Below are 27,584 nucleotides of genomic sequence, written 5' to 3'. Positions count from 1 at the left end.
GTGGGAGTGTGTCTCATTGACGAGTTCGATAAGGTGAGTGACGTCGGAGGGGGAGGAGAGGTGGAGGTAAGAGGAGAGAGGAGAGTAGGGCAGTGACAAGCACGGGAGGTTGATGCGATCCGGCAGTGGCATTAACCGCTTGTCGCTTAGCGGTTTGAATCCAGCAGGGTGCCCTGGTTAATACTCCAGTGGTGGTGCCGTCTGTTTCAATCACAGTGAATGTAACGGTCTGTTAAAGGCTACGCGGGTGATCTTGGTCTTTGCAGATGACAGATCAGGACCGCACGAGCATCCACAGGCCATGGAGCAGCAGAGCATCTCAATCAGCAAGGCCGGCATCGTCACCTCGCTGCGCGCGCTCCATCATCGCCGCTGCCAACCCCCATCGTACAGCGCCTGCCCTCCCCTCTTTCTTTCCTTCTCCACCTCCTCACCCCGTCCTCGTCAACTGTCATCCTATGACTTTTAGGGTCGCATGACACCCGCGTCACCCGTGTCACGCTGTCCCCCTCCGTATGTGTGCGGTGCGAGTGCAGGAGGGCGCTACGACCCCTCGCTGACCTTTTCGGAGAACGTTGACCTCACGGAGCCCATCCTGTCTCGCTTCGACATCCTGTGTGTGTGCGCGACACCGTTGACCCCGTGCAGGTGAGTGGTGGGTGGGGGTGGCACTACGAAGTCGGTCACCCAAGTTCGATTCCCACTCACGGCCACCGACATCGGTGATCGCGAATATCTGCACCCGATCCTGGGCCGCCTCTAGGTCGACTCGGCCTTTAGGTGAGTGCGGCTTTGAAAGCTCGGCACCGGGGCGACGAATGTGGCCGCCCGTGGCGCTCGCCACACCACTGCCCGTCGTGCGCCACGTTGACCTCCTGACTCACAGCGGAGTCCGCACGCGCGTGTGTCGGGGATGCAGGACGAGATGCTGGCGCGCTTCGTGGTTTCCAGCCACGTGCGGCACCACCCCGGCGGACCCGAGCGCCGCGGCGAGAGGCCACCGGTGCCGGGCCGGCGCCGATGCCCAACTCGTACGGTGTGGAGCCCATCCCGCAGGAGCTGCTGCGCAAGTACGTGACCTACAGCAAGGAGAAGGTGCGCCCCAAGCTCAACCAGATGGACCAGGACAAGGTGGCGCGCATGTACAGCGAACTGCGCAAGGAGTCCATGGTGAGACTGGTGGGGGGGGGGGGGGGGGAGCGACCCACGCGTTGATTTGTTCAACTGCTTCTGCACCCGACACTCCACCATTCACCAATAAACAACCCCCTGCCCCCTCGAACCCCCTTCCCCACCCTGTCTACAGGCGACGGGTAGCATTCCCATCACGGTGCGGCACATCGAGTCGATGATCCGGCTGGCAGAGGCGCATGCGCGCCTGCACCTGCGCGACTTTGTGCTGGAGGAGGACGTGAACATGGCGATCCGCGTCGTGCTCGACAGCTTCATCGACACGCAGAAGTTCAGCGTGCGCAGCATGCGCAAGGTGGGAGCAGGGGCCACCGCATGGGAGTAGGTCCGGTGGGAACAGGGTAAGGGTGGGAGCAGAGTCCAGGTAGGGGCAGTTCCAGGTAGGGGCAGTGTCCAGGTAGGGCAGGGTCCGGGTGGGATGAATGGGAGCAGTGCTGTGACCGGTCGCCTGTCTCTGTCCACCTCTCCTTGTGTTGTCCACCTGTTGTAACCGCCGTGTGTCTCCGCGTATGTGTCCCCCGCGTGTTCCTGTGTATCCCCTCCCATGTCCCCCTGCATGTTCCCCTTGTCTTCACCTGTGCCCATGTGTGTTTACATGCTTTTCATGTATCCCGTGCGTGTGTCCCTCGCGCGTCCGTCACAGACATTCTCACGGTACCTGTCGTTCCGTCGGGACAACAATGAGCTGCTGCTCTTCATTCCTGAAGCAGCTCGTGTTCCGAGCAGCTGAGCTACCAGCGCAGCCGCTACGGCGCCACCGGGGTCGCCGGGGTCCGGCACGAGCGCGTCGAGGTGCCCGAGAAGGACCTCGCCGACCGGGTGAGCTCGCGAGGTCATCGGCGTCACAGTTAATGGGGTTCACGGGGTCAGACATTGCAGATTGTTAATGGAGAAGAAAAAAATATTCTGAGCCAACATAAATGGAATACAAATCAGAGACAGCCTGAAAGCAACAGGCCTGATCAACATTTATTTAAGTGCTTTTACTGTAAAGGAGGTCAGCTCGGACGAATTGCTTTCAAAATCCATTGATCGTAAAGTTCAGGTGACAGAAACGTCAGCTTAGGTTGGGAATGATTTCCGCATTGGTAATGCTCAGCAGGCTATTTCGGAGAGTAACCGACTATGATGATGCCACTACAATGTGGGTAACATTATATGAGCTGTGTAACAATGTCGATGTTACCGTGGCGAGGATGAGCGGCGCTCACCGTGGTTACCAAGTGGCAGTACCTAACCTGTGAGCCCCCCCTTTCCGCCCCCTCCCCCTTTCTGTCCCCCCCCCCACAGGCGAGGCAAATCAGCATCCACAGCCTCTCTGCGTTCTATGACAGCGACGTCTTCAAGAACAACCTCTTCTCTGTTGACCCGAGGCGCAAGCTCATCATCCAGCCACTCTGAGTGACACGGAGGGGACACGGAGGGGACACTGGGGGTGGGGGGGGGGGACACGGGGAACAGAGGGGTCCATGGTGTCCTGCGGACGAGGGACACGGGCCAGACACGGGGATCACTGTGTTTGCTGTGTGGCTGTCGTATTTTAAATTGAACAACTGCACAATCATAAGTGGATGTTAAATACATGTCCGGGAGCCAGAGTCTCCTCTGGAAAACTACGTTTGCGAAAATTCTCAGCACAGTAGAGTTTGAGAAATTCCAATCAACGCTCCCTTGGCGAATGGGCGCAGTGTTACTACGGGGTTAAGAGGGCACGGGACGCGTGTATTTGTGTGTGGCGGCTGCTGCTGCGGCGCTGGAGTTGTGTGTCGACGTCGCGAGGTTGAGATAAAGCTGCGTTTTCTCAATGGCCGAGTTGAGAGTGGATTTTGTCGGCTCCGCACGTGCAGCAGATGTCAAGGTTCACCTCCAACTTTTGCTGCAAGCTGCTCCCAGAGGCACGAGGGTGAGGGGCAGAGGTCGCAACCGGGGTACCCGATACCCGTACCCTACCCGATACTGGCTAACCCGGCCGGGTACGGGTAGCAGTTTGCGACCCTGGTGCGGCCAGGTACGGGTAGGCCGTGAGTCACTGGTGAGTAACGTTTGTCACTCATTTCGGGTAGGGAACGGGTACCCGTACCTGGCCAGGTACTGGTACGGGTACCCGTTTGCGACCCTGGGTGTGGCCGGGTACAGGTAAGGAATCAAAACCCGTTTGCGACCTCTGCCATGCACCCCTCCCGTGTCTGAACGCAGGGGTGGGCCTTGAACAGGCGGGGCTTGGGAGAGTAAATGGGCGGGGCATGGAGAGGGGCGGGTCTTACAGGGGTAATCGACTTAGCCGTGTGACTAGTGATAATTACATTTTTGTAGGAGCTTTTCATCAAAGATCTCAAAGGACTGTACAGAGCAGGAGCAGACACGGCATGAAAATAGAATTACATTTCAAGAATAGTTTACGAAATTAACTAAAATTGTAATAAGCGGAAACGTATAAATTGGTTTTAAGGCACATTTTTAAAATCTCTATCTCGTGGAAGAGCGTTCCATAGCCTGGGAGCTCCACGGGAAAAATCTCGGTCACCCAGAGACCGAAACCTCGACCCGGGAATGCAGAGAAGAGCTGCATCCCCACATCTTAGAGACCTTGAGGGGACATGGGTGCAGCATGTCAATGATGTAGGCTGCGGCAAGATGGTTCGCTGCTTTGTAACTTAATAGGATTTTAAACTGGTATGTGAAACTGGAAGCCAGTGCAGGGAGGCCAAAACTAGTTTAATATGCGGTGTTCTGGCTAACATTCTATCAGCCACATTTTGAACATGCGGCGAATTGATCACCACCTTATTAGCCACGCCAGGGAGTTAAGACATGACAATAGTCTATGTAAGATGAGATGAAAGCACAATAATACGTACACGTTTTTTTTATAGCGTCATTCATGCTAAGAGTCCCAGTAGCGCTGTGCCCGAGATGGGGCCACGGGCCAACTCGTGATACATTAAAAAAAAATCCTTTATATTAAGTTCACTTGCTTGCTTGCTTGCGCGCTTACGACCGTGCAAATCTATCGGTCGTGTTTTAACCCACTTCCCGTGATCCAATCGAGCTGACATTTTGCACACAGACTCGTGCGTGACAATTTATTTTCGTGAAAAAAAATGTCCATAACACTTTAGGTATTTTTTTATATGTAATTACCAATTGCTTAATGGTGGCAGGCAATCATCTGACCCATAAGGTGGCAGCCATCTCAAGCCAGAGGACGAGAGGACTCTAGCCGCCACGCATATTAAGGATTTATAGTGAAAAACTTTGTTTTTACGGGTTAATTTTTTCTTGGCTGAGGATGACGCAATCTGAAATGTTTTAATTTGTCGTGAGCACCCCTCCGCTCGCTACCAGGTCACCCCCCTCGGGGCGTAGCAGTCCTCACGAGCGAGCCCGCCACCACCAGGCACAGCCAAGCGAATTAAATAGCCACGTGGCGTGTGAGCGTTTAACGGCGCGCGGATTATAATTATAAATGAGCTTCGCTTGGCGGTGTGGGTGGGTGAGCGATTGTCAACTCACAACTCTACGTTTAAAATTCACTTCTTTAGAACCGCCTTTTTGTGTTTCATTTGTTGTGTCCCCCTCCCCACACACTTCCGATTAGCACGGCTGGCTACGTATTAGTTTTCAAAATTTTATATTTTTTCTGGGGGGGACCCTCAGATCCCCTGGAAGATTTGCCCCCCCCCCCCCAATGTTGACTCCATGGCTACGGTGTTGAGTGGTCGTAACAGAGCAAGCTCTCTCGATCACCTGCAGAGTTGAGACAGCTTTGTAGCTCGAATTGATGCTGTCCTTGTGATGGCCGGCGCGGTTTCCTGCGAAACGTCAAATCGCTGCGTTCGGCTGTGGCGAGGGAGTTTAACACGTAGCAGGCTTTCGCGACCAATATCATCCATAATAGAGGTTTTTGGGTTAGATCGCGGAAATATATAAATGAGTCGTTAAAACCCAGCCAACTAGTAAGGATCACGTAAACAGAACGTGGCTAATTCGTCACGAGTACAGCACTAGTGTAGTGCATAGTGGTGTATAGTAGTGTAGTGTATAGTAGTGTAGTGTATAGTGTATGGTATAGTATATAGTGGAGTGTATAGTGTATAGTGTGTATAGTGGTGTGTAGTATAGTAGTGTATGTATAGTAGTGTAGTGTATAGTAGTGTAGTGTATAGTAGTGTAGTGTATAGTAGTGTAGTGTATAGTAGTGTTGTATAGTAGTGTAGTGTATAGTAGTGTAGTGTAGTAGTGTAGTGTATAGTAGTGTAGTGTATAGTAGTGTAGTGTATAGTAGTGTAGTGTATAGTAGTGTAGTGTATTAGTGTGTATAGTGTAGTGTATAGTAGTGTATAGTAGTGTAGTGTAGTAGTGTAGTGTATAGTAGTGTAGTGTATAGTAGTGTAGTGTATAGTAGTGTAGTGTATAGTAGGTAGTGTATAGTAGTGTATAGTAGTGTAGTGTATAGTAGTAGTGTATAGTAGTGTAGTGTATAGTAGTGTAGTGTATAGTAGTGTAGTGTATAGTAGTGTAGTGTATAGTAGTGTAGTGTATAGTAGTGTAGTGTATAGTAGTGTAGTGTATAGTAGTGTAGTGTATAGTGTAGTGTATAGTAGTGTAGTGTATAGTAGTGTAGTGTATAGTAGTGTAGTGTATAGTAGTGTAGTGTATAGTAGTGTAGTGTATAGTAGTGTAGTGTATAGTAGTGTACTGTATAGTAGTGTAGTGTATAGTAGTGTACTGTATAGTGTAGTATACTAGTATAGCACGAACCGGTTGTGTGTTGGAGAGCCAAGCCACAACATTTACAATCTGAGTACGACGTTTCGCCAGTAATTACAACTAGCTTCATCAGGCGACAGCCAGAGTTGTGGAGAAGTTATATATATAAGGAACGAAACAGGTGGACTTCACGAATCTGTCTTGCACTACAATGACAATAGTTTAAAGCGATTTGAAGCATAAATTTCGATTTAAAGCTTTCGTGACTGCAGGGATTCATCTTCTTGGTTCTTTCGGTAAAGCCACGTAGAATGGAAATAATAAAATAATAAAAATAAAACATATTATTTCCATTCTACGTGACTTTACCGAAAGAACCAAGAAGAAGATTTGAAGCATGCTTTATTTTTTTTGGGGGGGGGGGGGGAGCAGAGCTTTGTGACGTCATATTTGAGGGGGGGGGGTCTGACTTTTTGTGACGCCGTGTGACGAGGGGGGGGGTCAAAAATCGTCCAAAATCGCGTGACGTCATTTATGGACGAGGTGAACGGGGGGGGGGGGAGTTAAGAATCGCATCGTTCCACGTGCCCCTTCTGGAGATCGAATCGAATCGGCGGTCCCTGGATCGCGTGTCGCGCGCGTGATTCGTCACACGGCCGCGTCTCTCTGTTAAATGTTTCGACTGTCGCGAAACACGAATCGATTATTGTAACAGCGGAATTAAATCTGCGTCCATTTATTCTTCGTGCGCTCTTTTAAAAGCGATTAATCGGTGCAGCGAATCGATTGAATCGCCACGGCCGCGCGAATCAGCGGAGCGCGAACTCGGACGCGGAGTCCCGGAGGCGCGAATCAAAGACCGCGAATCCGCGACTGAGGACGCGGGACCCCACGGCTACACGTGTTTGGGGCAGCATCTGCACAGCACCGCGGAATTTGGGTTACGGGGCAGTTGTGAGTGTGTGGGGGGCACGGGGCAGCTTTGAGTGTGTGGGGGCACGGGGCAGTGTGTGGGGTGGGGGGTGGGCAAGGCTCAGGACAGGGCAGGAGGAGCGAGGCGATATCAGGCGCGGGAACAGCAGCGGAGGTGAGAACGAGTTGAATGAACGCCACCACGAACACGACTGCAGCTAACACTGGCCCTGGTACTAACCGCTGTCTCTAACACTGACACGAGCTCTATCGCCAACCCCAATCACCAGCACGAGCCCCAACACTAGCGCTTACACGAACCCTAACCTCTTCAACTCATACTATCCTTGACTCTAACCCTCGTCCTAACCCCCAGCCCTAAGCCCCAGCCCACACCCTCATCCTAACCCCAGCCCTTACCCTCGTCCTAACCCTCTTCCTAACCCCCAGCCCTATAACCCCCAGCCCTAACCCTCAGCCCTAACCCCCAGCCCTATAACCCCCAGCCCTAACCCTCGTCCTAACTCTCGTCCTAACCCCTAGCCCTCATCCTAACTCTACCCCCTTGCCATACCCTTGTAATGACAGGAAAGGATCACCACCCTGACCCCGTCCATCACCCGTGACCCCGAGTGACCCCCTGGACACGATCGCCACGATGGCGCAGGGAGGTCAGCGACGACCTCCGCGCCTGCTTGCGGTGTCGGGGTCCTTCCGCTTGCGACGACCCCTGCTGCGACCCCTGCTGCGACCCCTGCTGCGACCCCTGCTGCGACCCCTGCTGCGACCCCTGCTGCGACCCCTGCTGCGACCCCCTGCTGCGACCCCTGGGACTCCTGCGAGAGGACCCCCGGCACCGACGCCGGGTCACCCTGGCGCGACGAAGATTGGTGACGCGTGGGGTCGGCACGTGGGTCAGGAGAAGGGTCAGCAGTGATGATGATGATGTTGGTGATGATGTTGGTGATGATGTTGGTGATGATGTTTGTGATGACCCCGTGAATTCGGAGCCACAGTCGGGAGGCGAGGGACCCACCGCAGAGGAGATGGAACCGCAATCGGGCTCCGGAACGGGGCCAGAGGAATGGACATCGACTGATGCCGAAAAATTCGGCATTGACAGCGAAGATGAAGAGGTGGACGAGGGGCATGAAAAGGTAGATGAGATGGAGGAAATGGAAGAGGATGACGAGATGGACAGGGCAGATGGTCGTGAAGAATTGGGCAAGGTGGGGGACACTGAAGACGTGGAGGAGGATGACGAAGAGGTGGAAGAGGAGGAAGACGAGGTGGACGAGGTGAAGGAGGAGGAGCCGGAAAGCGGCGGGTATCGCCTCGCAGAGGGAGACCGCGTTGCCGTGGTGATGGACCCCGGTCAGGTGAGAGGGTTGGAGAATCGCGCAAAAAGATCATCGCAAACTTCTTGCTCCACGCCCACCCCCTAACCCCCCTCCTGTGTCCCTCTTCGGGTTCCCGGGGGAGTCCCCTCTGCCCCCCTCCCCCCGTCACCGCAGACCCTGACGTTGCATGGCTGCTGCGAGCTGCGCTGCCTGCGGGGCCGGCTGGAGCTGCTGGGATTCGAGCTGGCGCCATCCCACGCGCCCACGGAGCTCCTGTCGCCGCGGACGCACCGCGCGCTCTCACTGCGCGCCCTGCCGGACCCCCACGGGGACCCCCACGGGGACCTCCACGGGCAAGGGGATGGAACGTCTCGGCTGCGCCAGTCGCTCACCGCCGCCTCCTTCAGTGCCGGTGCGGCCCAGGCCTCGGTCCTCTGCCCTGTTTCCCACAACGTGTCACTTCCTGCTGCCACCTCCACTCACTTCATGCCGTGCCCTCGCTCTTAGGTCATTTTTGCCTTGATTTCTCAAAGCAGGGCAGCACTCACCCGAGCCCTCACCGTAACCCTCACCCTGTCCCTCACCCTCTCTCTACCCTAACATGATGTAGCCCCTCACCTGAGCCCTCACCGTAACCCTCACCCTCTCTCTACCCTAACATGATGTAGCCCCTCAACCGAGCCCTCACCGTAACCCTCACCCTGTCCCTCACCCTCTCTCCAACCCTAACATGATGTAGCCCCTCACCCGAGCCCTCACCGTAACCCTCACCCTCTCTCTACCCTAACATCATGTAGCCCCTCACCCAAGCCCTCACCCTAGGCCATGTGTATCCCTGACCAGAGTGTCACTCTTGTTCCGGATCACTCACCGAGGCCTGGCTGAAATTAGCCCATCACCCTAACACTGACTCGAGCTCCTCGGCTACCCCATGCGTCTCTCTTAACCCCATCTGTGCTCCGTGAACCCATGCAGGCGCGGTGGAGCGGATATTGCGGTGGCGGCGCGGTGGCGATGGTGGCACTGGTGGCGGTGGTAGTGGGGTCACCGCAGGGTCAGCGGTGCTGGTCCTGCGCCGGCTACACTCGCCGCTCGTCCGCTTCCTCTCCGAGTTCTCTCCCACCCCGCGCCTCCTCTCCCCCAGCTCGGTGGGGTCACGTGGGGTCACACGTGGGGTCGCACATGGTCATGCACGAGGTCACGCGGGGTTACACGCGGACATACGTGGGGTCACGTCGTTGTTACACGGGGTTTGTACAGGGGGCCACGTGGGGTTACATGGGGTCATGCAAGGTCATGCTTGGGGTCAGACACAGGGTCACGTGGGGTCGTGCATGGGATCACGCGGAGTTAATACACGGTGCTGTTAGCGAGCATCTATTAAGTCCGGTACAGTGTACTTGCCGTGTACACACCCCTGTATGACGCCGGTGCTGGTTGTTTGTGGGGCACAGGGGCACCCCCACAGGAGCCGGGGACCGCTACACGCGGCTGGGGTGGAGGAGGTGGGGGAGACGGAGGGGATCGCAGTGTCCGAGAGCTACAGACACGCCATCGACACCATCGTCACTGCGTGCCGCAGAGAGGGTACATCACCATATCATTACCATCACCACATCACCATCACAACATCACCATCACAACGTGTGTGTGTGTGTACCACGAACCCGGCCAACGCTAGTTACGATTTTCTGAGCCGGTCCTAGGCCTCCCCTAGGTAGACTCGGCCTCAAATGAGTCCCTAGTGCGGTGTGTAAACATCGCCATTAGGGAGACAAAGGCGGTCGGGCGTGGTGCTGGCCACCTACCCCCTTGTGTGCCGTGCCGCCAGCCTTCATAGGTGCGACTCGCTAACAGCGCTTGCCCCAACAGTCGGTTAAGGCTGTACGGGGTTTCTTTGTCTTTGTGTACGTGTGTGAGTAGAGGGGGTGCACTACCCCGTGGTGCTCGTGTGCGGCAAGAGGAACTCTGGGAAATCCACGTTCAACCGCTTCCTCCTCAACTCCCTCCTCAATCAGTGAGAGCCACGGCGGGGGATCAAGGGGGATCGGGGAGGGAGTTGGGGGTGGGGGGGGTACAGGGGGGAGGGGGCGATCAAGGTAGAGAGTGGGGGGGGATTAAGGGGGTGGGGGGGATCAATGGGGAGTGGAGGGGGAATCAATGTGACAGCACTTGCCCATCAGCCTATGTGGGCTACATGGGAGAACTTTATATTTACACGTGTGTCTGTTTGGGGGAGCGGTGGCGCAGCGGTTATCAGATTTTGCTGCTGACAAAGTTCGAATCCCGCTCACGACCAACGAGTGGCTCCCGGTAGGTCGACTCGGCCTTAAAAATGTGTAATTGGCATGGTGTGTAAAACATTCATCACCGGGGAGACAAAGGCAGCCGGGAGTGGTGTGCCGCGCTGGCTGTCACAGGTCCCGACAGTCTGTTAGAAGGCTACACGGGGGATCTTTGTCTCTGTGTGCGTACAGTATGTCACGAGTACAGTACCTGGAGTGCGACGTGGGGCAGACGGAGTTCACTCCGCCCGGCTGCATATCTCTCCACGACGTCACGCAGCCGCTCTTCGGTGAGTCTCCCTCACCCGGTGAGGTGCTCACCTGCTGATACACACTCACAAAATGTCACTTTCACGCGCATAAAAAAAAAGACTAAAGATGCTCCGTGTAGCCTTAACAGACTGCTGGGGAAAGTGCTGTTAGCGAGCAGCACCTATGAAGGCTGACACGGCGCCCGAGGGAATGGGTGTCCAGCACCACGCCCGGCCGCCTTTGTCTCCCCAGTGGCAATGTTTACACATCGCACCAGGACTCATTTGAGGTTAAGTTGACCTAGGGGAGACCAAGGACCGGTACGGATATTCGTCAGTGGTGTTGAACCGTGAGCGGGAATCGAACTCGGGTTGCCGGTTTCGTAGCGCAGCGCGCTAACCACTAAACTACCGCTCCCCACAAACACACGCGCACACACGTGTACACACACACGTGTACACACACGTGCACACACACGTGTACACACGTGTACACACACGTACACACACACGTGTACACACGTGTACACACACGTACACACACGTGCACACACGTGTACACACACGTGTACACACACGTGTACAACACACACACTCACCCTCATGCTGTACTTCTCTCACTATGGTGAAGCCAAGGAACTGAGACTCCAGGAATAATTTCTCAACTTCTGCGGCCATCCCCCCCTCATCGTGCCCCCCCCCCCCCCAACCGCTTGTGCCCCCCCCAAGGTCCCCCGTTTGGGCACCCCCGCGAGGCGGCGAGCTGCGTGTTCTACGGCGACGTGAGCCCCGAGCGGGACCCCAGCCGCTACGTCGCGTCGGTTCGGAGCGTCGTCCTCGCCAGCGGCACCCGACGCCTCGCGCCGCTCATCGTCAACACCATGGGATGGGTGCAAGGTGCGGGGGGAGGGGGTGGGGGGGTGGTGGTGGTGGGGGCTGGGTGGGTGGGGGTAAGGGGGGATTGGATGAGGTGGGTATGGAGAGTGTGCGATGAGGGGTGGTGCATAAACACACAGATTCTTCTCCGGACACGGATGTCCACACACACACACAAAGACAATGATCCCTCCTATAGCCTTACCAGGCTGTTGGAGCAAGATTGATGTTAGCGAGCGCCTATTAAGGCCAGAGTGGGGCACGTGGGGGTGGGTGGCCAGCACCACGCCCGGCCGCCTTTGTCTTCCCACTGCTGAAGCTTACACACCACACACTCATTTGCACTCTCTCACACACTCGCCATCACTCTCACACACTCGCACACTATTGCTGCCCCACTCATTCACAAGTCTCTCCCAACTCTCTCGCGACCCCCACACGGTAACCCCCTCCACCCCGCCGTCTCCTAGGTAACGGGCTGGCACTGCTCGTGGACCTGTGCCGGATGCTGCGCCCAAGCCACGTGGTGCAGATGAGCCCCAAAGGTGTGGAGGCCCAGCCCTTGACGGCCGCCACCCTGCGCGCCCTGCACGGCTGGGAGACGGCGCCCGAGGAGGACAGCCACGATCGCGACGACGACGACGAGGAGGACGAGGAGGAGGAGGAGGAGGGGGATGAGGAGGAGGAGAGGGATCACAAGCTGCTGGAAGTCGTCAACAATTTTGCTTCCATCAAGGGATACAGGGCCATGTGAGTCACTGACCCTTTGACCTTTATGTATGTCTGTTGGACTTCTTTTGCACCCTATGTAGCCAACTCTGAACCTATCGAGGTGCACAAAGCGAGAAGGGGGGGTGGGAGGTGGGGGGTGGGGGTACGGCACAGGCCCGCACGGCCAACATCAGTGGGTCCGCGTGATCAGTGAAACGGTGCTGGGCTCCCTCCCCCAAGCCGACTCGGCCTTAAATGAGCAGCAACTGGCACGGCGGCCGGGTGCGGCGCTCGCCACCCCACCAACTCTCCGAGGTGCGCAGTGCCGCCGTTAACAGGCGCTCTCTATACAGCACTTGCCCCGACATTGCGATTGGGCTCCACAGGGGATGTTTGTCTGTAGCTGTGCGTGTGTGTGTGTTGAGTGCAGGCCGGTGCCCAGCAATGTGCTGCGGGAGCTGTCCCTGTTGGCCTACCTGAGCCAGCTGCAGCCGCCCGGAGCCAGGGCCCTGTGGCCCCTTCACCGGCTGCCTCCCTACGAGGTGCCCGCACACACAAACACGCGTGTGCGCATCAGCCAGTCATCTCGGTCATCTCGGTCAGTCGACCCGTGGCACCTGGGTCTGCCCCGTGACCTGCCAGCGGGCGTTCGACACTTCACGTGGTAGCCTCAAGGTGCACATGGCCTGGCACAAGCGTCGTGGTGACGTCACCGCCACTTAGTGGCGATTGGCGCTTGTTGTTGTTGTTGTGCGTACAAATATATGGGGGATCTTTGTCTAGTGCAGCGGTTAGTGCGTTGCGCTACGAACACGGCGGCCCGCTTTCCGATTGACGCTCATCGCCACAAACACCAGTGACGATTATCTTACCTGGTCCTGGGCTTCGCCTGGGTCAACTCAAATGAGAGTACCTGGTGCGATGTTTAAACATCGCCCCAAGGGAGGCGGAGGCGGTCGGGCGTGGTCGCGGGTTAGGGTTCGATGCTCGTCAACAGCACTTTACCCAACGTCTTGCCGAAGGCTGCACGGGGGACCTTTATCTGTGCGCTTCTCCGCGTGCCCCCTCCGCGCAGGTGCCGCTCTCCGCCGTGGCGCTGCACTGCGCGCCGGGCGCCGTGGCCCCCGCCCACATCCTCTACGCCCTCAACGCCCGCGTCGTGGGACTCTGCCGGGCCCCCCCGGGCCTCCCACTGCGCCCCTCCCCCACGGTCCCCCCGAACGCCCCCCTCATCGTGCACGGGGACCTCCCCCCTGCCGCTGCTACGGCCTCGGTGAGAGGGATGCGGGGGATGGGGGATGGGGGGGACCTGGGGAGGGACGCTGGGATCCGGGGATGGACGCGGAGGACACAGGGAGGGACACGGGGATGGACACGGGGACCCAGGGAAGGACACGGGGATCCAGGGAGGGACACGGGGAGGGACACGGGGAGGGACACGGGGACCCAGGGAGGGACACGGGGAGGGACACGGGGAGGGACACGGGGACCCAGGGAGGGACACGGGGAGGGACACGGGGATCCGGGGAGGGACACGGGGGGACCCCAGAGTGTGTGGAGGGGTTGATGGATGTAATTTGGTTGTCGTGGTTGGGTGTAGTGGCTGTAGCGTAATGCAGTTGCTGTGGTGGTTGCCTTCTGGTGATTGTTCTCGCGGTGCAATGTGGTGGTGGCGGTGGCTCCCAGGCGTGGTGCGCGGGGTGGACGCTCCCCGCGGCACGCTGCTCGTCCTCACCCCGCTCGCCCCCGCGCGCCTCCGCCTCGTCAACCTCCTCGTCCTCGGCAACGTGCCGCTCCCTCCGCTCCTCCTCAAGAAGCAGGTGACCCCGGGGGTCATCCGGGGGTCATCCGGGGGTCGGGGTTGGCTCACTGGGCCCCTACGCCTTGTGTTGGTTGCGGTGATGGTTGTCTAGAGGGTAGTTCTAGTGGTGATGTGTGTGGTGGTGGTGGTGATGGTGATGTTGGTGATGGTGATGTTGGTGGTGGTGATGGTGCTGATACATTTGGCAATGGTGGTGGTGGTGATTGTGGGAATAGCGGTGGTCTTGTTGGGGATTGTGGTCATGAGGATAGTGGTGGTGGTGGTGTTGATGGTGATTAAGGAACAAAACTTATCCACAAATCTGGCTGTCGCCTGATGAAGCTGGTTGTAATTACTGGCGAAACGTCGTACTCAGATTGTAAATGTTGTGGCTTGACTCTCCAACACATCGGTGTGCTGTACTAGTGACGAATTGGCCACGTTTTGTTTACGTGACAACCCTCACTAATTGGCCGTGTCGAGTGGTGGCAGGTTTAACGACCCATTTATATATTTATGCAATCTAACCCTAAAAAACCTGTATTATGGATGATATTGGTCGCGAAAGCCTACTTGTTAAACGGATTATATTTTCATCAGCTTTTTGGAAGCTACGTGGCCTTTCGCTCCACATGAAGCTTCGGGTCTTCATGTCCACAGTTATGCCCTCAACTTCTCTACGCGAGGAAAACGTAGACCCCCCCCCCTGAAGGAACATCTCCACCAGTTAGAAACATTCAGGCTGGCCTGCCTACAATCCATCCTGGGTTAACTAGACTGCATTGTGTGAGGAGTTCACAGATCCTTAAAAAATCTGGACACAGTCATCAGTTGGCTCTGGCAGGTGAGGCTGTGTGGACTGAGTAGCCCGCATGTCCAGCCACCGCATGCCCAGCCACCGCATGCCCAGCCACCGCATGCCCAGCCACCACATGCCCAGCCACCGCATGCCCAGGCAGCTTCTGTTTGGCCGGATAGAGGGGGCTAAACGGGCACGGCACGGGTTAGAGAAGAGATGGAGCCGAACAGTAGGATGTGCAGCTGAGTGGACTTACCCATGACTGGTACCAGCGGTGTCAATATTGGCCTATGTGGAGGAGGCTCGCGAAGAATGCTACTGGGAATTTGGATGCAGTTGCCCTCCAACAAGGGTGGAGGGTAGAGGAGCGACGCTCACAACAACTAGCGAAACGCCGGGCGGCTAAAATTAAGAAATGTGGCACAGTAGAGAGCGAAGTGCACCTAGCCTGGCACAAGTGCCATAGTAATGTCACCGCCACTCAGTGGGCAACTGTGGTGGTTGTTGTTGATGGTGGTGTGGTGGGGATGAAGGTGGAGGCAGTGGTAATGATGTTGTTGTTAACATGGGCGGCCATGCCGTGCGTAGGGGGAAAGGAGTGGGGGGGGCACACCCGCATCCCCTCCCCCCACACGTGGCTGGCTCGTGAAGATAACGGCCGAGACAATAACTCTCAAGGGGGGGGGGGAGGGGGGGGGGCACGGTCCCCCACTCCTCAGCTCCCTCCTCCCCCTCACCCAGCTCCCCCCATCACCCGAGCCCCCACCGCACACCGCCCCTGTTTTGGAAGCGCGGTGACGAATGTGTGAACCGGTGCTGAAGGCCTCCCTTAGGTTCACTCGGTCTTAAATGGATAACTTCTGCGGAGTGTGAACATCGCCGCTGGGGAGACAAAGGCGGCCGGGCGTGGTGCTGGCCGCACCCCCCACGCGTGCCGTTTGACGGCTCTCATAGGTTCCTGCTCGCCGCACGATTCTGTTGAGGCTCCACGGGGCGATCTTTGTGTGTGTGAGCGGTGAGCATGTGATTGTTGAGGAATGCGTGCCCTCATTACAGATTAAAAGAGTGACTCGGGCCATTGTGGCTGCTGCTGTCGCTGCTGCTGTGGCTGCCGTTTCTGTTTGTTGCGTCTCTGTGTCGCGCGCGACGTCACAGCTGTTCATGTGATTAACAGTGGGTAAACTTGTCCCTGTGTCGTGTCCCCGCTGTGTCTCCCTCTGTCGTGTCTCCGTCGTGTCTCCGTCGTGTCCCCGTCGTCCAGCACGGCGTGCCGGGCGAGTTGCCCTACGTCTCGGACCTCTACTCCGTGCGTCTCGCCGGCTCCGGGCAACTCCGCATCGCTCGCAACAGCAAGAGAGCGGGGCAGCAAGCGCAGTCGTGACGCCGGCACTTCACGCCAGCACCACGCAACATCTCACAGCATCACACCACATCTCACAACATCACATCACATCTCACAACATCACACCAGCATCACGCAACATCTTACAGCAGCATAGCACATCTCACAGCACCACAGCAGCATCACGCAACATCACACAGGATCACACCACATCTCACATCACACCACATCTCACACCAGCATCACAACAACACACTGGGTCACACCGGCAAATGAGGACTGGCCCATTACACAGCTTATTACTTGATCAACATCGCCATCACATCACACATCACGTGGCGTCTGTGCTCGTGTAAAGTTTTTAAAAGTCAATATCAATAAAGTTCTCTTGATTTTGCGTCCGCTGTTGGCGACCTGAGTGACGGGAGGTGGGGGCAGCCCCGCCCCCCCAAGCCCTCCACAAAATCCCCCGCCCACTCCAATTCCCCCCCCCCCCAATCCCCCCATCCAACCCCAATCCCCCCAATCCCCCGCCCCCCCCCATCCTTCTCCCCCAAGTCTCTTCTCCCTCCATCCCCAGCTCCGTCTCCCACTCTTCACACCCGCCCCCCTAAGCGCTCCCCTAAGCGCTCCCCTAAGCGCTCCTCCGTCTCCCCATCTCCCTCTCGTATCCACCCCTCTCTTTTTTTACGATCAGTGGAAACAAGAAGATGCTCGGTGTAGTCGGCACTTTGCTTCGTTCATCATTTCGTATTTTTTTTTATAACTTTGCTTTTTGTAAACCCCCACCTCTCGCTCACTCTCTCGCTCTCTCTCTCTCGCGTCAGTCGTCTTACTCCCGTCTCCTCGCTCCCCCCCCCCCCCCCAAAGTCTCCCTTCTCCCACTTCTGCACTTCCCTCCATCTCAACTCCAGTCCCCTCACTCCCTCCCCGCCACTCCCACTCTCCCTTCCCATCTCCCCCGCTCTCCCCTCCTCCCATCTCTCCCCTCCTCCCACTCTCCCCTCCTCTCATCTCTCCCACTCTCCCCTCCTCCCATCTCTCCCACTCTCCCATCTCTCCTCTCCTCTCATCTCCCATCTCTCCCACTCTCCCATCTCTCCCACTCACCCATCTCTCCCACTCTCATCTCTCCCCTCCTCCCATCTCCCCCCTCCTCCCATCTCTCCCACTCTCCCCCATCTCTCCCACTCTCCCATCTCTCCCACTCTCTCATCTCTCCCCTCCTCCCATCTCTCCCGCTCTCCCCTCTCATCCCGTCTCCATGGCAACCGCTAGGCGCGCACTGAGGATGGATGAACCCCCCCGCCCCCACTCTTGCCTCTCTCTCCCACTCTCTTTTATCGCTCTCCCGCTCTCCCCGCCTCTCCCCCCTCACGGGAGTTCTTATTTCTAACGGGACGGGGCAACGCTCGGGAGGTTTACACGGGATCCATCACCACCACCCCTCGCCCTCCATCCACCATCATCCCCTCATCCACCATCACCCTCCACCATCCCTCACCCAGACCCCTCACGTTCCATCCAACATCACCCCTCATCCTCCACCATCCATCCACCATCCCCCCCCACCTCCATCGCTCACCCCCCCCCCCCAAAGGGCTCCAAGTTGTGAATTGTTGTCAGGAGCGATGTCAGCCGCCATCACTACCTCGCGGTGATGATGGTGATGATGATGGTGGTGATGTCTCTGCGCTCCACTGCACCGTACGCGACTCTGCTGCTACTGCTGCTGCTCGCTGCTCGAGCCGCTGTTGGTGATGGTGGTGATGTTGTTGGCGATGTTGGTGGCGACGGAGGGCAGCCGAGCACTGGAGCAGATGAGCCAGGGGTTCGCGAAGCCAGGACCCCGACGCCCGGGGTCCCAGCGTGGACCCCTGAGCCCGGCACCCCAACGGGACCCCCCCCTCTAGGGCCTCTCACCGGGGCCACCACTGGGACCCCCCCTCTGTCGGCCACCACGAACTTTCAGACTCCGCAGCCAACAGGTGAGGGGGAACTCGGCCACGCAGTGTGGTGTGTGTGGGTTAGTGGGGGTGGTGGCGGTGGTGGTGGTGGTGTGTGGGGGTTAGTGGCGGTGGTGGTTGTGTGTGGGGGTTAGTGGCAGTGGTGGTAGTTGTGGTGTGTGGGGGTTAGTGGTGGTGGTGGTGGTTGTGGTGGGCAATGGGGTTCGTGGCGGTTAGTGGTCATTGTAATGGGGATTTATTGATGTCGGTGCTAATGGTGGTGATGTTGGTGATGTTCGTGGTGATGTTGGTGGTAATGATGGTGGTAATGATGGTGGTATTGTTGGTGATGTTGGTGGTAATGATGGTGGTAATGTTGGTGATGTTGGTGGTAATGTTGGTGATGTTGGTGGTAATGTTTGGTGATGGTGGTAATGATGTTGGTGATGGTGGTAATGATGTTGGTGACAGTAACGATGGTGATGATGTTCGTGGTGGTGGTGATATTGGTGGTAATGATATTGGTGGTGGTGGTATTGTTGGCGTTGATGGGGCTTAATGATGTTGGTGATGGTGGTAATGATGTTGGTGATGGTGGTAATGATGTTGGTGATGGTAACGATGGTGGTGGTGATGGTAACGATGGTGGTGGTGATAGTAACGATGGTGATGGTAACCATTGTGGTGGTGATGGTAACGATGGTGATGGTAACGATGGGCATGGTGATGTGTGCAGGTGATGAGGCGGTGGATTTTGAACCGAGTGACGTCACGCCCGGCGCCCAGGCTCCGACCAATCAGGAGACGGCAGGGCCTGCACAGACCACGCCCACTAGCGCACCTGTGACCCCACGTGACTCCGGGGGGACCCCGTCCCGGCAGGTGTGGGCGGGGAGGGGTGGTGGTGATCGTGGTGCTCATAGCGGCAGTGATGGTGATGATAGGGGGTATAGTGATGGTGATAGGGGTAGTGATGGTGATAGGGGTAGTGATGGTGATGATAGGGGTATAGTGGATGATGGGGTAGTGGTGATGATGATGATCGGGGTATAGTAATGGTGGGGTAGTGATGGTGGGGTAGTGATGATGGGGTAGTGATGATGATGATGATAGGGGTAGTGATGGTGATGATGATAGGGGTATAGTGATGGTGGGGTAGTGATGGTGATAGGGGTAGTGATGGTGATGATAGGGGTATAGTGATGGTGGGGTAGTGATGGTGGGGTAGTGATGATGATAATCGGGGTATAGTAATGGTGGGGTAGTGATGGTGGGTAGTGATGATGATGATAGGGGTAAAGTGATGGTGGGGTAGTGATGGTGGGGTAGTGATGGTGGGGTAGTGATGATGATGATGATGGGGGTATAGTAATGGTGGGGTAGTGATGGTGGGGTAGTGATGATGATGATAGGGGTAGTGATGGTGGGGTAGTGATGATGATGATAGGGGTATAATGATGGTGGGGTAGTGATGGGGGTAGTGATGATGATGATAGGGGCAGTGATGGTGGGTAGTGATGTATTGATGATGATAGGGTTATAGTGATGGTGGGGGTAGTGATGATGATGATAGGGGTATAGTGATGGTGGGGTAGTGATGATGATATGGGTAGTGATGGTGGGGTAGTGCTGATGACTGATGATAGGGGTTTTATAGTAATGGTGGGGTAGTGATGTGGGGTAGTGATGATGATGATAGGGTGTATAGTGAAGGTGGGTAGTGATGGTGATGATAATAGGGGTTATAGTGATGGTGGGGGTAGTGATAGTGGGGTAGTGATGATGATAATGATAGGGGTATAGTGATGGTGGGGTAGTGATGATGGGGTAGTGATGATGAGATCGGGGTAGTGACGTGGGGTCGTGATGAGATAGGGGTAGTGATAGTGCTGATAGGGTGTATAGTGATGGTGGGGTATGATGAGGGGTATAGTGATGGGGGGGTAGTTGATGATGATGATGATAGTGGTATAGTGATGGTGGGGTAGTGATGATGATGATAGGGGTATAGTGATGGTGGGGTAGTGATGGTGGGGTAGTGATGATGATGATGATAGGGGTATAGTGATGGTGGGGTAATGATGATAGGGGTATAGTAATGGTGGGGTAGTGATGGTGGGGGTAGTGATGATGATAGGGGTAGTGATGGTGGGGTAGTGATGGTGGGGTAGTGATGATGATCGGGGTAGTAACGGTGGGGTAGTGATGAAAGTGCACCTAGCTTGGCACAAATGCCGTGGTGACGTCACCGCCACTTAGTGGTGAACGGCGGTTGTTGTTGTTGATGGTGGTGGTACTGATAATGCTGATAATAGTGGTGGTAGTTGGTGATGAAGGTAGTATCTGATTGTGGTGACGGTGGTATGGGGGTGGTAGTGATCGTGGTGGCGATGTGGGTGATGGAATGCGAAGTGGTGGTGAGTGGGCGATGATGGTGGGTGATGGTGGTGATGTTGATGGTTGGGGGCAGGGCTGGACTATGAATGCCCTTGTTCTTCTCTTCTTGATCCACACGGGGAGAGAGGTGGGGGTGGCGAGCGGCCATTGTGAGCCGTGGATTTGTGAGTCTGGTCTCAGCCACGACGATTTCATTCGGGGGGGGTCCGGGGGGGGGTCAGCGGGGGGGGGGGGGGGGTAGGATAGAGAAGAGTGGGGAGATAATAGAGGTATGCGAGATGCGAGATGAACCGAGGGAGGAAATGGGAGAGACCCGTGTAGAGGGAGGCCAACTCCCGTTACCGGCTTTAGCGCAGATTACACGCGGGGATTTACCTCGACAGATGGAGGGGAGGAGAGGGCAGACCCATGCTGCTCCTGAACCCCCCCCCCCCTAACCCCTCTCCCGTAGCCCTCACCCACTTTCCTGACTCCACAACTCCGATGCACGTTGTTCGTGCGTCAACCTCCGTGTTCACGTCGAGGTACCTGCCTCGGTATGTGTGCGTCGTTGAATGCCCCAGCCCTTTCGACTCCCCGTGCGTGATGGGGCAGTTGTGGAGAGAATTGAGGAGTTTCCGTGCCCCCCCCCCCCCCCCCCCGGGGCAGTGTGCTCGTGACCAGCTCCGTCTTGGTAGCCGTGGTCTCGCTCCAGGCTCACTGGAGTGGCAATTCTTTTTTCATTTGATGCGTAGCGCTGCTGCGTGGGAGATATTTGGTCTGTCGCTCCATACAAACCTCCTGGTCTTTTCGGCCACTGTTATGCCCTCCCTTCTTTATGCTTGCGAAGCGTGGAGCCATCGAATGGAACATCTGCACCGGTTTCAAAACATTCAGGCTGGCCTGCCTACGATCCATCATGGAAAATCCCTGAGTTTGATCTTCCAGGAAATCATAGTCCAGCCTAAACCACAAACCATGGCAGATTCGAATACCTGATGCATACATTAAAAATGAAAAAACTCTTCGGTGTGCGACTGTGGTCATCCAGAACAGACCATATGCAACGTATAGCAACGCAATGCCCATCCACAAATACGAAGGAGACATCACAGCGATACAACGCCGCTGCTTCTGACGCGGTTATCTGGCCTTGACCACCTGAATGTGCAATTGTTGTCGTCAGTGCCGGATTATCCTCGTAGCAAAAGTAGCTACATATTCTACGGGCCCCGCACTTTCAAGGGCGCCGCGCTAAATGCTTTCAAGCTGTCAATTCCGGTTCAGTGATTCTGCACTCGCTCTATTACTATAGTACTGCCTTAAACTTTTATGAATGACTCAGTGTTTAAGGTTAGCGATTTGTCGTTCTATCTAGATGTATAGCGAATAAAAAATGCAATTCCTTTACTGTGCAAGTTACAAATGTGTGTTTTAATATTTACGTGTTTAAAAAAAAAAATTAGGGCCCCTTTATGACATATGCTACAGGCCCGCACTAGCTTAATCCGGAACTGGTAGTTGTCTACATCAGCCGTGAGAAAGAAGACGTGTTTAACCAGGCTGGACTGGTTAAACATGTCCTTAAATAAGTATAACCCGTAAAAACAAAGTTTTTTCACTCTAAATCCTTTTATGCGTGGCGGCTAGAGTCCTCTCGTCCTCTGGCTTAAGATGGCTGCCACCTATGGGTCAGATGATTGTCTGCAGTATTAAACAATTGGTAATTAAATATTTAATTTGTTTTCCCTAAACAGTCTAAAATTTTGGAAAAAAATTTCACGAACATTAATTGTCTCGCACAACGAGTCTGTGTGCAAAATGTCAGCTCGATTGGATCACGGGAATTGGGTTAAAAAACGACCGAAAGGTTTGCACGGTCGTAAGCAAGCAAGCACGCAAGCACGCAAGCAAGCGAACTTAATATAAAGGATTTAAAAAGCTGGCGATGCAGTTTCTGTTTGGCCAGATAGAGGAAGCTAAACGGGCACGGCAACGGGCTAGAGAAGAGATGGACTTATGCGGTAAGCGAGGATGTGGACCTGAGTTGGCTTGCCGAAGGCTCGTACCAGCGGTGTCAAGATCGACCTCTGTGAAGGAGGCTCGTGAAGGAAGGAGGCTCGTGAAGGACGCTGCTACTGGGCAGGTGGAGGCAGTCGCCCTCCAACAACAACGGAGGGCGCAGGAGCGACGCTCACAATAACGAGCGGAGCGTTTCGCGGCTAAAACGCAATAAGTTGGCACAGAAGGGGCACAGGTGGTGCATCTGCCAGTCATCTCATTCAGCTCATGGCCCTGCGTCTGTGCCGTGACCTCCGATCAGCGAGCCTACAACACTTTACGTGACCTCAAAAGAGCACCTCGTCTTGCGCAAGCGCTCTGGTGACATCGCCGCCACCTAGTGGCCAATATTGTTGTCTCCTCTGTGTGTTCAGGAGGGTTGGAGAACGTGGGGTTGAAGAAATCGGGAGGGAGGAGGAGGCTGGCGGTTCCTGGGAGTGAGGGCACCGAGAGCCATGAGATGGAGGAGACTGGGGGCCCAGTGGGAGAGGCTGAGGGTCCTGGGAGGGACGGGACCGAGAGCCCTGAGATGGAGGAGACTTTGGACCCAGTGAGAGACACTGGGGGTCCAGGGAGGGAGGAGGCTGGCGGCTCAGGGAGGGAAGAGACTGGGGACCTCGTAAGGGAGGAGGAGGCTGGGGAGGGGACCGAGGGCCCTGAGAGGGAGGAAACTGTGGACCCAGCGGGAGAGACTGGGGGCCCAGGGGGGGGGAGGAGGAGACTGGGGTTTCTGAGAGGGAGGACGCTGAGGGCCCTGGGAGCGAAGAGAATAGGGGCCCAGCGGGAGACACTGTGGACCAAGGAGGGAGGAGGAGGACTGAGAGGGAGGAGGCTGGGGGCCCAGGGAGGGAGGAGACCGAGGACTCTGGGAGGTGAAGAGAATGGGGGCCCAGTGGGAGAGACTGTGGACCCAAGGAGGGAGGAGGAGACTGAGAGGGAGGAGGCAGGAGGCCCAGGGAGGGAGGGGACCGAGGGCCCAGGGAGGGAGGGGACCGAGGACCTCTGGGAGGGAGGAGGAGGCTGGGGCCCGTAGAGGAGGAAGTGACTGGAGGGCCCGGGAGAGGAGGGACGAGGCCAAGGGAGGAGGAGAATACGGGTTCCTGGGAGGGAGGAGAATGGGGTCCAGGGAGGGAGGAGAAATGGGGTTTCTGGGAGGGAGGAGAATGGGGTTCCAGGGAGGGAGGAGAATGGTGTTCCTGGGAGGGAGGAGAATGGGGTTTCTGGGAGGGAGGAAATGGGTTTCTGGCGAGGGATGGAGAATGGGGTTCCTGGGAGGGAGGAAGAGGAGAATGAGAGGGAGGAGGCTGTGGGCCCTGGGAGGGAGGACGAGACTGGGGGCCTGTGGAGGAGGAAGAAAGAGAACTGAGAGGGAGGAGACTGGGAGCCCTGTGGAGGAGGAAGAGACTGGAGGCCCTTGGAGAGAGACCGGGACCCTAGTGGCCCTCACGGAGAGGTGCAGACTGGGGCCTCAACAGGGAGGACGGGATTGGGGGCCCTGGCAGAAGGAGGCTGGGGGGCGTGCGGGGAAGGAAACTGGGGGCACGAGGGACCCTGCGGAGGATGAGGAGGCGGGGGCCCCTGCAGGTGGAGAGGATCCCCGGGGGCCCCCCCCCCCGCCCTGCTGGGGGCACTGGGCGTGGCGTGTGCACTGCTCCTGCACTGGCGGCCGCGTGCGCCGCGTGGAGGAGGACGCGCGAGGAGAGCGAAGAGCGGGTACGCGACTCATTCACTCGCGGTCACTCCATTTCACAAACTCACACGCTCATTATGTGAGCGGCACCATCTACCGCCCTTGCTGCTGAACATGCTTGAAACATCTCGTTACACTGAACCAACTACGCTCTCCGTTTTGGCTTTGAGGCCAATTCTGTAACCCATCATTGCACCTGCAGGTCAACTCGAATCTGGATATGTGGCGAGACCATCATTGGGCTTAAAGTCCGCCATTTACCGAAAGGACCACTTAGTTTCTCCAACTCCGTTTCGTAGTTTCAGAAGTGCCTCCTTATTCCTATTAAAACATTCCATTTACACCATTAGAACCTCATTTGCCAGTAAAAATGATAATGGTTTTTAACCCTTCTATCTGGCAACAAAACTGACACCTTTTTTACAAGGAGTCATGTTTGCATAGACCACAATACCTGCAGTTATAATGCAAACAAAAAACATAACTCTGATAATGTATGCACTGTCCTTGAAGTTGATTGGTCCACACCGAGACAGCTTTCCTTAGAGCCTGGTCTCACATGGGTTGGACCAGATGACGCCAAAAGGCCAGATTAAAGGGTAAAAAACCAATTATTATAACATTCCATTTGTTAAAACTTTGTCTTGGTAAAAAAAAAGTATTGACGCATTGCTGCTCCGAGTTCATGACAAACCGTTACCCGCTCATCTCCAGTTTGATTCTCCCCATTGTCCCTATTAAGACTTAAAACACAATTCACTTGCACCTGGTACCGACCTTTATTCTCCCGTGCGTGCCTCGATCCCGGCTCCGTTCCTGGAGGTGAGCGGCTACTCGCTGCGTCTGCGACACGGTCGCGGGATTCCCTACCCTTGGAAATTCGATCATCCGATAGTGCGGATACTTTCATCAAGTCTCGTCTTAATACCACATCTTCTTAACCATAATAGAGGTTTTCGTGGCATAGATAATCTCGGGATATTACCCAAAAAAACTCTATTACGGATAACATTGGTCAAGAAAGCCTATATGGCGTTAAACATCTTCATAAGTCAGTTTATTCTCTTTAGTTTCTGTTTTATCTTGGCCTATATCCTTATTCTTACAAGGCGCCTTGAGACCTTAGTGGAATGCTTCTCACAAATAAATGTAAATTACTACTAGTACTCTTAGGTTTTTTCGGTAAAGTCACGTAGGTAAAAATAAGTAATAATAAATAATAATAGAAATAATAGGGGAAAATAATTTAATTCATAAACGTTTATTTCTATTATTTTTATTATTTATTTTTTACCTAGGTGATTTTACCGAAAAAACCTAAGAGTATGAATCCTTGCAGTCACGAAAGCTTCAAATCTAGAATTACGACTAGTATTTGCACTCAGGGGGAGGGGGGGGTGTAATTCGGGTGTCTTGTTTACGACCGGTAAATAACCTCGTTCCATCGTCTGCTGGTTGTGCAACATCCCTGAAGGCCCTCTGCTGCACCAACACAGCCGTCATTCACCCCTAAGTGACGGTAACGTCACCACGGCGCCTGTGCCAGGCCAGGTGCACTTTGAGGCCATCACGTGAAGTGCCGAACGCTCGCTGCTGGCAGCAGGAGGTCTCGGGGCAGACCCCAGGTGCCATGGGTTGGCTGACTGAGATGCCCGTCAGATGCACCCCAGCTGTACCCCCTACTGTTCCGTACTTGACTCCGTCTCGTGTTCTCTCTGTTGTTACTGCTGCTGCTGCTACTGCTGCAGTGCTCAAGCAGCAACAACACAGTAAAAGAGCCGCGAAACTGTGGTGAAACGCGACCGTCCTTGTAACAAATGAAATGAACCCATTCACACGGTCAGTCATTCACTCATTAACGCCAGTACAGGGAATCCCCCTCCTCGTAACGATGGCGATTGGTTCCACGAAACCGGCCGTTAAGCGATTGGGTCGTTAAGCGAGTATAGGGGATGAGTTGGTCGTTAAGCGAGTAGAGGGGATGATTTGGTCGTTAAGCGAGTATAGGGGATGATTTGGTCGTTAAGCGAGTATAGGGGATGATTTGGTCGTTAAGCGAGTATAGGGGATGATTTGGTCGTGAAGCGAGTATAGGGAATGATTTGGTCGTCAAGCGAGTATAGGGGATGATTTGGTCGTTAAGCGAGTTTAGGGGATGATTTGGTCGTTAAGCGAGTATAGGGGATGATTTGGTCGTTAAGCGAGTATAGGGGATGATTTGGTCGTTAAGCGAGTATAGGGAATGCACGTTAAAGGCTTCATTCGTTCCGATAGCATCGAAAGTTACACCTTTTTTCACCCAAAAAACGTACGCTTATCATATTTCAGCAATGGATATTAATAGATAAAGATACTAACAACATTATAAGCACACAACATTAAAATAAAAACGTGGTTAATCAATGCATGAATTAATATTTACCGTAGCCACAACAGCCGGTCGTTCGCAGGGGAACGGTTGGTAAGTGAACAAATTGGCCTCTTTGGAGGGGTGGCCGTTTAGGAGTGGGTTCTATTTTGATTTAAAGCTTTCGTGACTGCAGGGATTTATATTCTGGTTCTTTCAGTAAAGTCACGTAGAAGGGAAACAATAAAATAATAAAAATATCAAACAATAAAATTCTCACGACGTTTCGACTGCAACACGAGCAATCATCACCAGGTGTGAAAACCACAGCAATAATTTTTTTTAAAAAATTTTCTTGCTGTGGTTTTCACACCTGATGATGACGCTACAACAACAAACGGTACAATAACACGATAGTAGTGCAACGTACAAGAAAGGTAAACAAATCATCAAAACACAAACAAATACAAAACGAAGCCATTCCCATCCTTCCAGGAAAAGCCCACTGAGGTATTAGCTTATTTTTCAGGAGCGACCTGGCCACTAACGATAACTCGACAAAGTGTTCCCGCCATTCATAGCAGCAACGTCATCGAGATAATCTCAACGCAAGTTTCTAAATGTGGAGGAAAAAAATTAACCCGTAAAAACAAAGTTTTTCACTATAAATCCTTTATATGCGTGGCATCGGTTTTATTTTATTATTCATTTCTGTTTTTCTTGAGTAAGAGTTTCATTTTTATCACATTGGTATTTTAAATTAAATATGAAAAATTTTTTTCCTAAAAAGTGAAAAATTTTGGATTTTTTTCTTTTTCACAAAAATAAATTGTCACACACAACGAGTCTGTGTGCAAAATGTCAGCTCGATTGGATCACGGGAAGTGGATTAAAAACGACCGAAAGATTTGCACGGTCGTAAGCGCGCAAGCAAGTGAACTTAATA

The 27,584-nt window shown here is 54.7% G+C and overlaps 2 protein-coding genes and 1 pseudogene across 2 annotated transcripts in view; all 3 read left to right on the top strand.

The window, feature by feature from the left end:
- Positions 1 to 15: 15 nt before the first annotated feature.
- Positions 16 to 2,996, top strand: LOC133355513 (DNA replication licensing factor MCM2-like; annotated as a pseudogene).
- Positions 2,997 to 7,442: 4,446 nt separating this feature from the next.
- LOC133355550 (polynucleotide 5'-hydroxyl-kinase NOL9-like) lies at positions 7,443 to 16,548 on the top strand (the record flags this gene model as incomplete). The annotated part of the gene is given in 13 exon segments (XM_061572890.1): positions 7,443 to 8,192; positions 8,328 to 8,565; positions 9,129 to 9,301; positions 9,608 to 9,740; positions 10,077 to 10,170; positions 10,631 to 10,728; positions 11,419 to 11,586; positions 12,036 to 12,315; positions 12,707 to 12,818; positions 13,352 to 13,520; positions 13,523 to 13,549; positions 13,963 to 14,096; positions 16,138 to 16,548. Coding segments are annotated over 13 exon segments (2,496 nt in total), but the record flags the coding sequence as incomplete, so codon positions are not given.
- A 7,613-nt stretch (positions 16,549 to 24,161) lies between these two features.
- Positions 24,162 to 27,584, top strand: part of MCM2 (minichromosome maintenance complex component 2) — a 15,297-nt gene continuing 11,874 nt past the window's right edge. Inside the window, exon 1 of the mRNA XM_061572889.1 lies at positions 24,162 to 24,314. Coding sequence (XP_061428873.1) covers positions 24,162 to 24,314 — 153 coding nt within the window. The remainder of the gene's footprint in view (positions 24,315 to 27,584) is intronic.

Source organism: Lethenteron reissneri, chromosome 51 (assembly GCF_015708825.2).
Source record: "Lethenteron reissneri isolate LAM-NWPU_2019-01 chromosome 51, ASM1570882v1, whole genome shotgun sequence".
In the NCBI taxonomy this organism is placed as follows: Eukaryota; Metazoa; Chordata; class Hyperoartia; order Petromyzontiformes; family Petromyzontidae; genus Lethenteron; species Lethenteron reissneri.
Note: the sequence above shows the minus strand (reverse complement) of the source record. Positions and strands in the feature narration are given on the sequence as shown.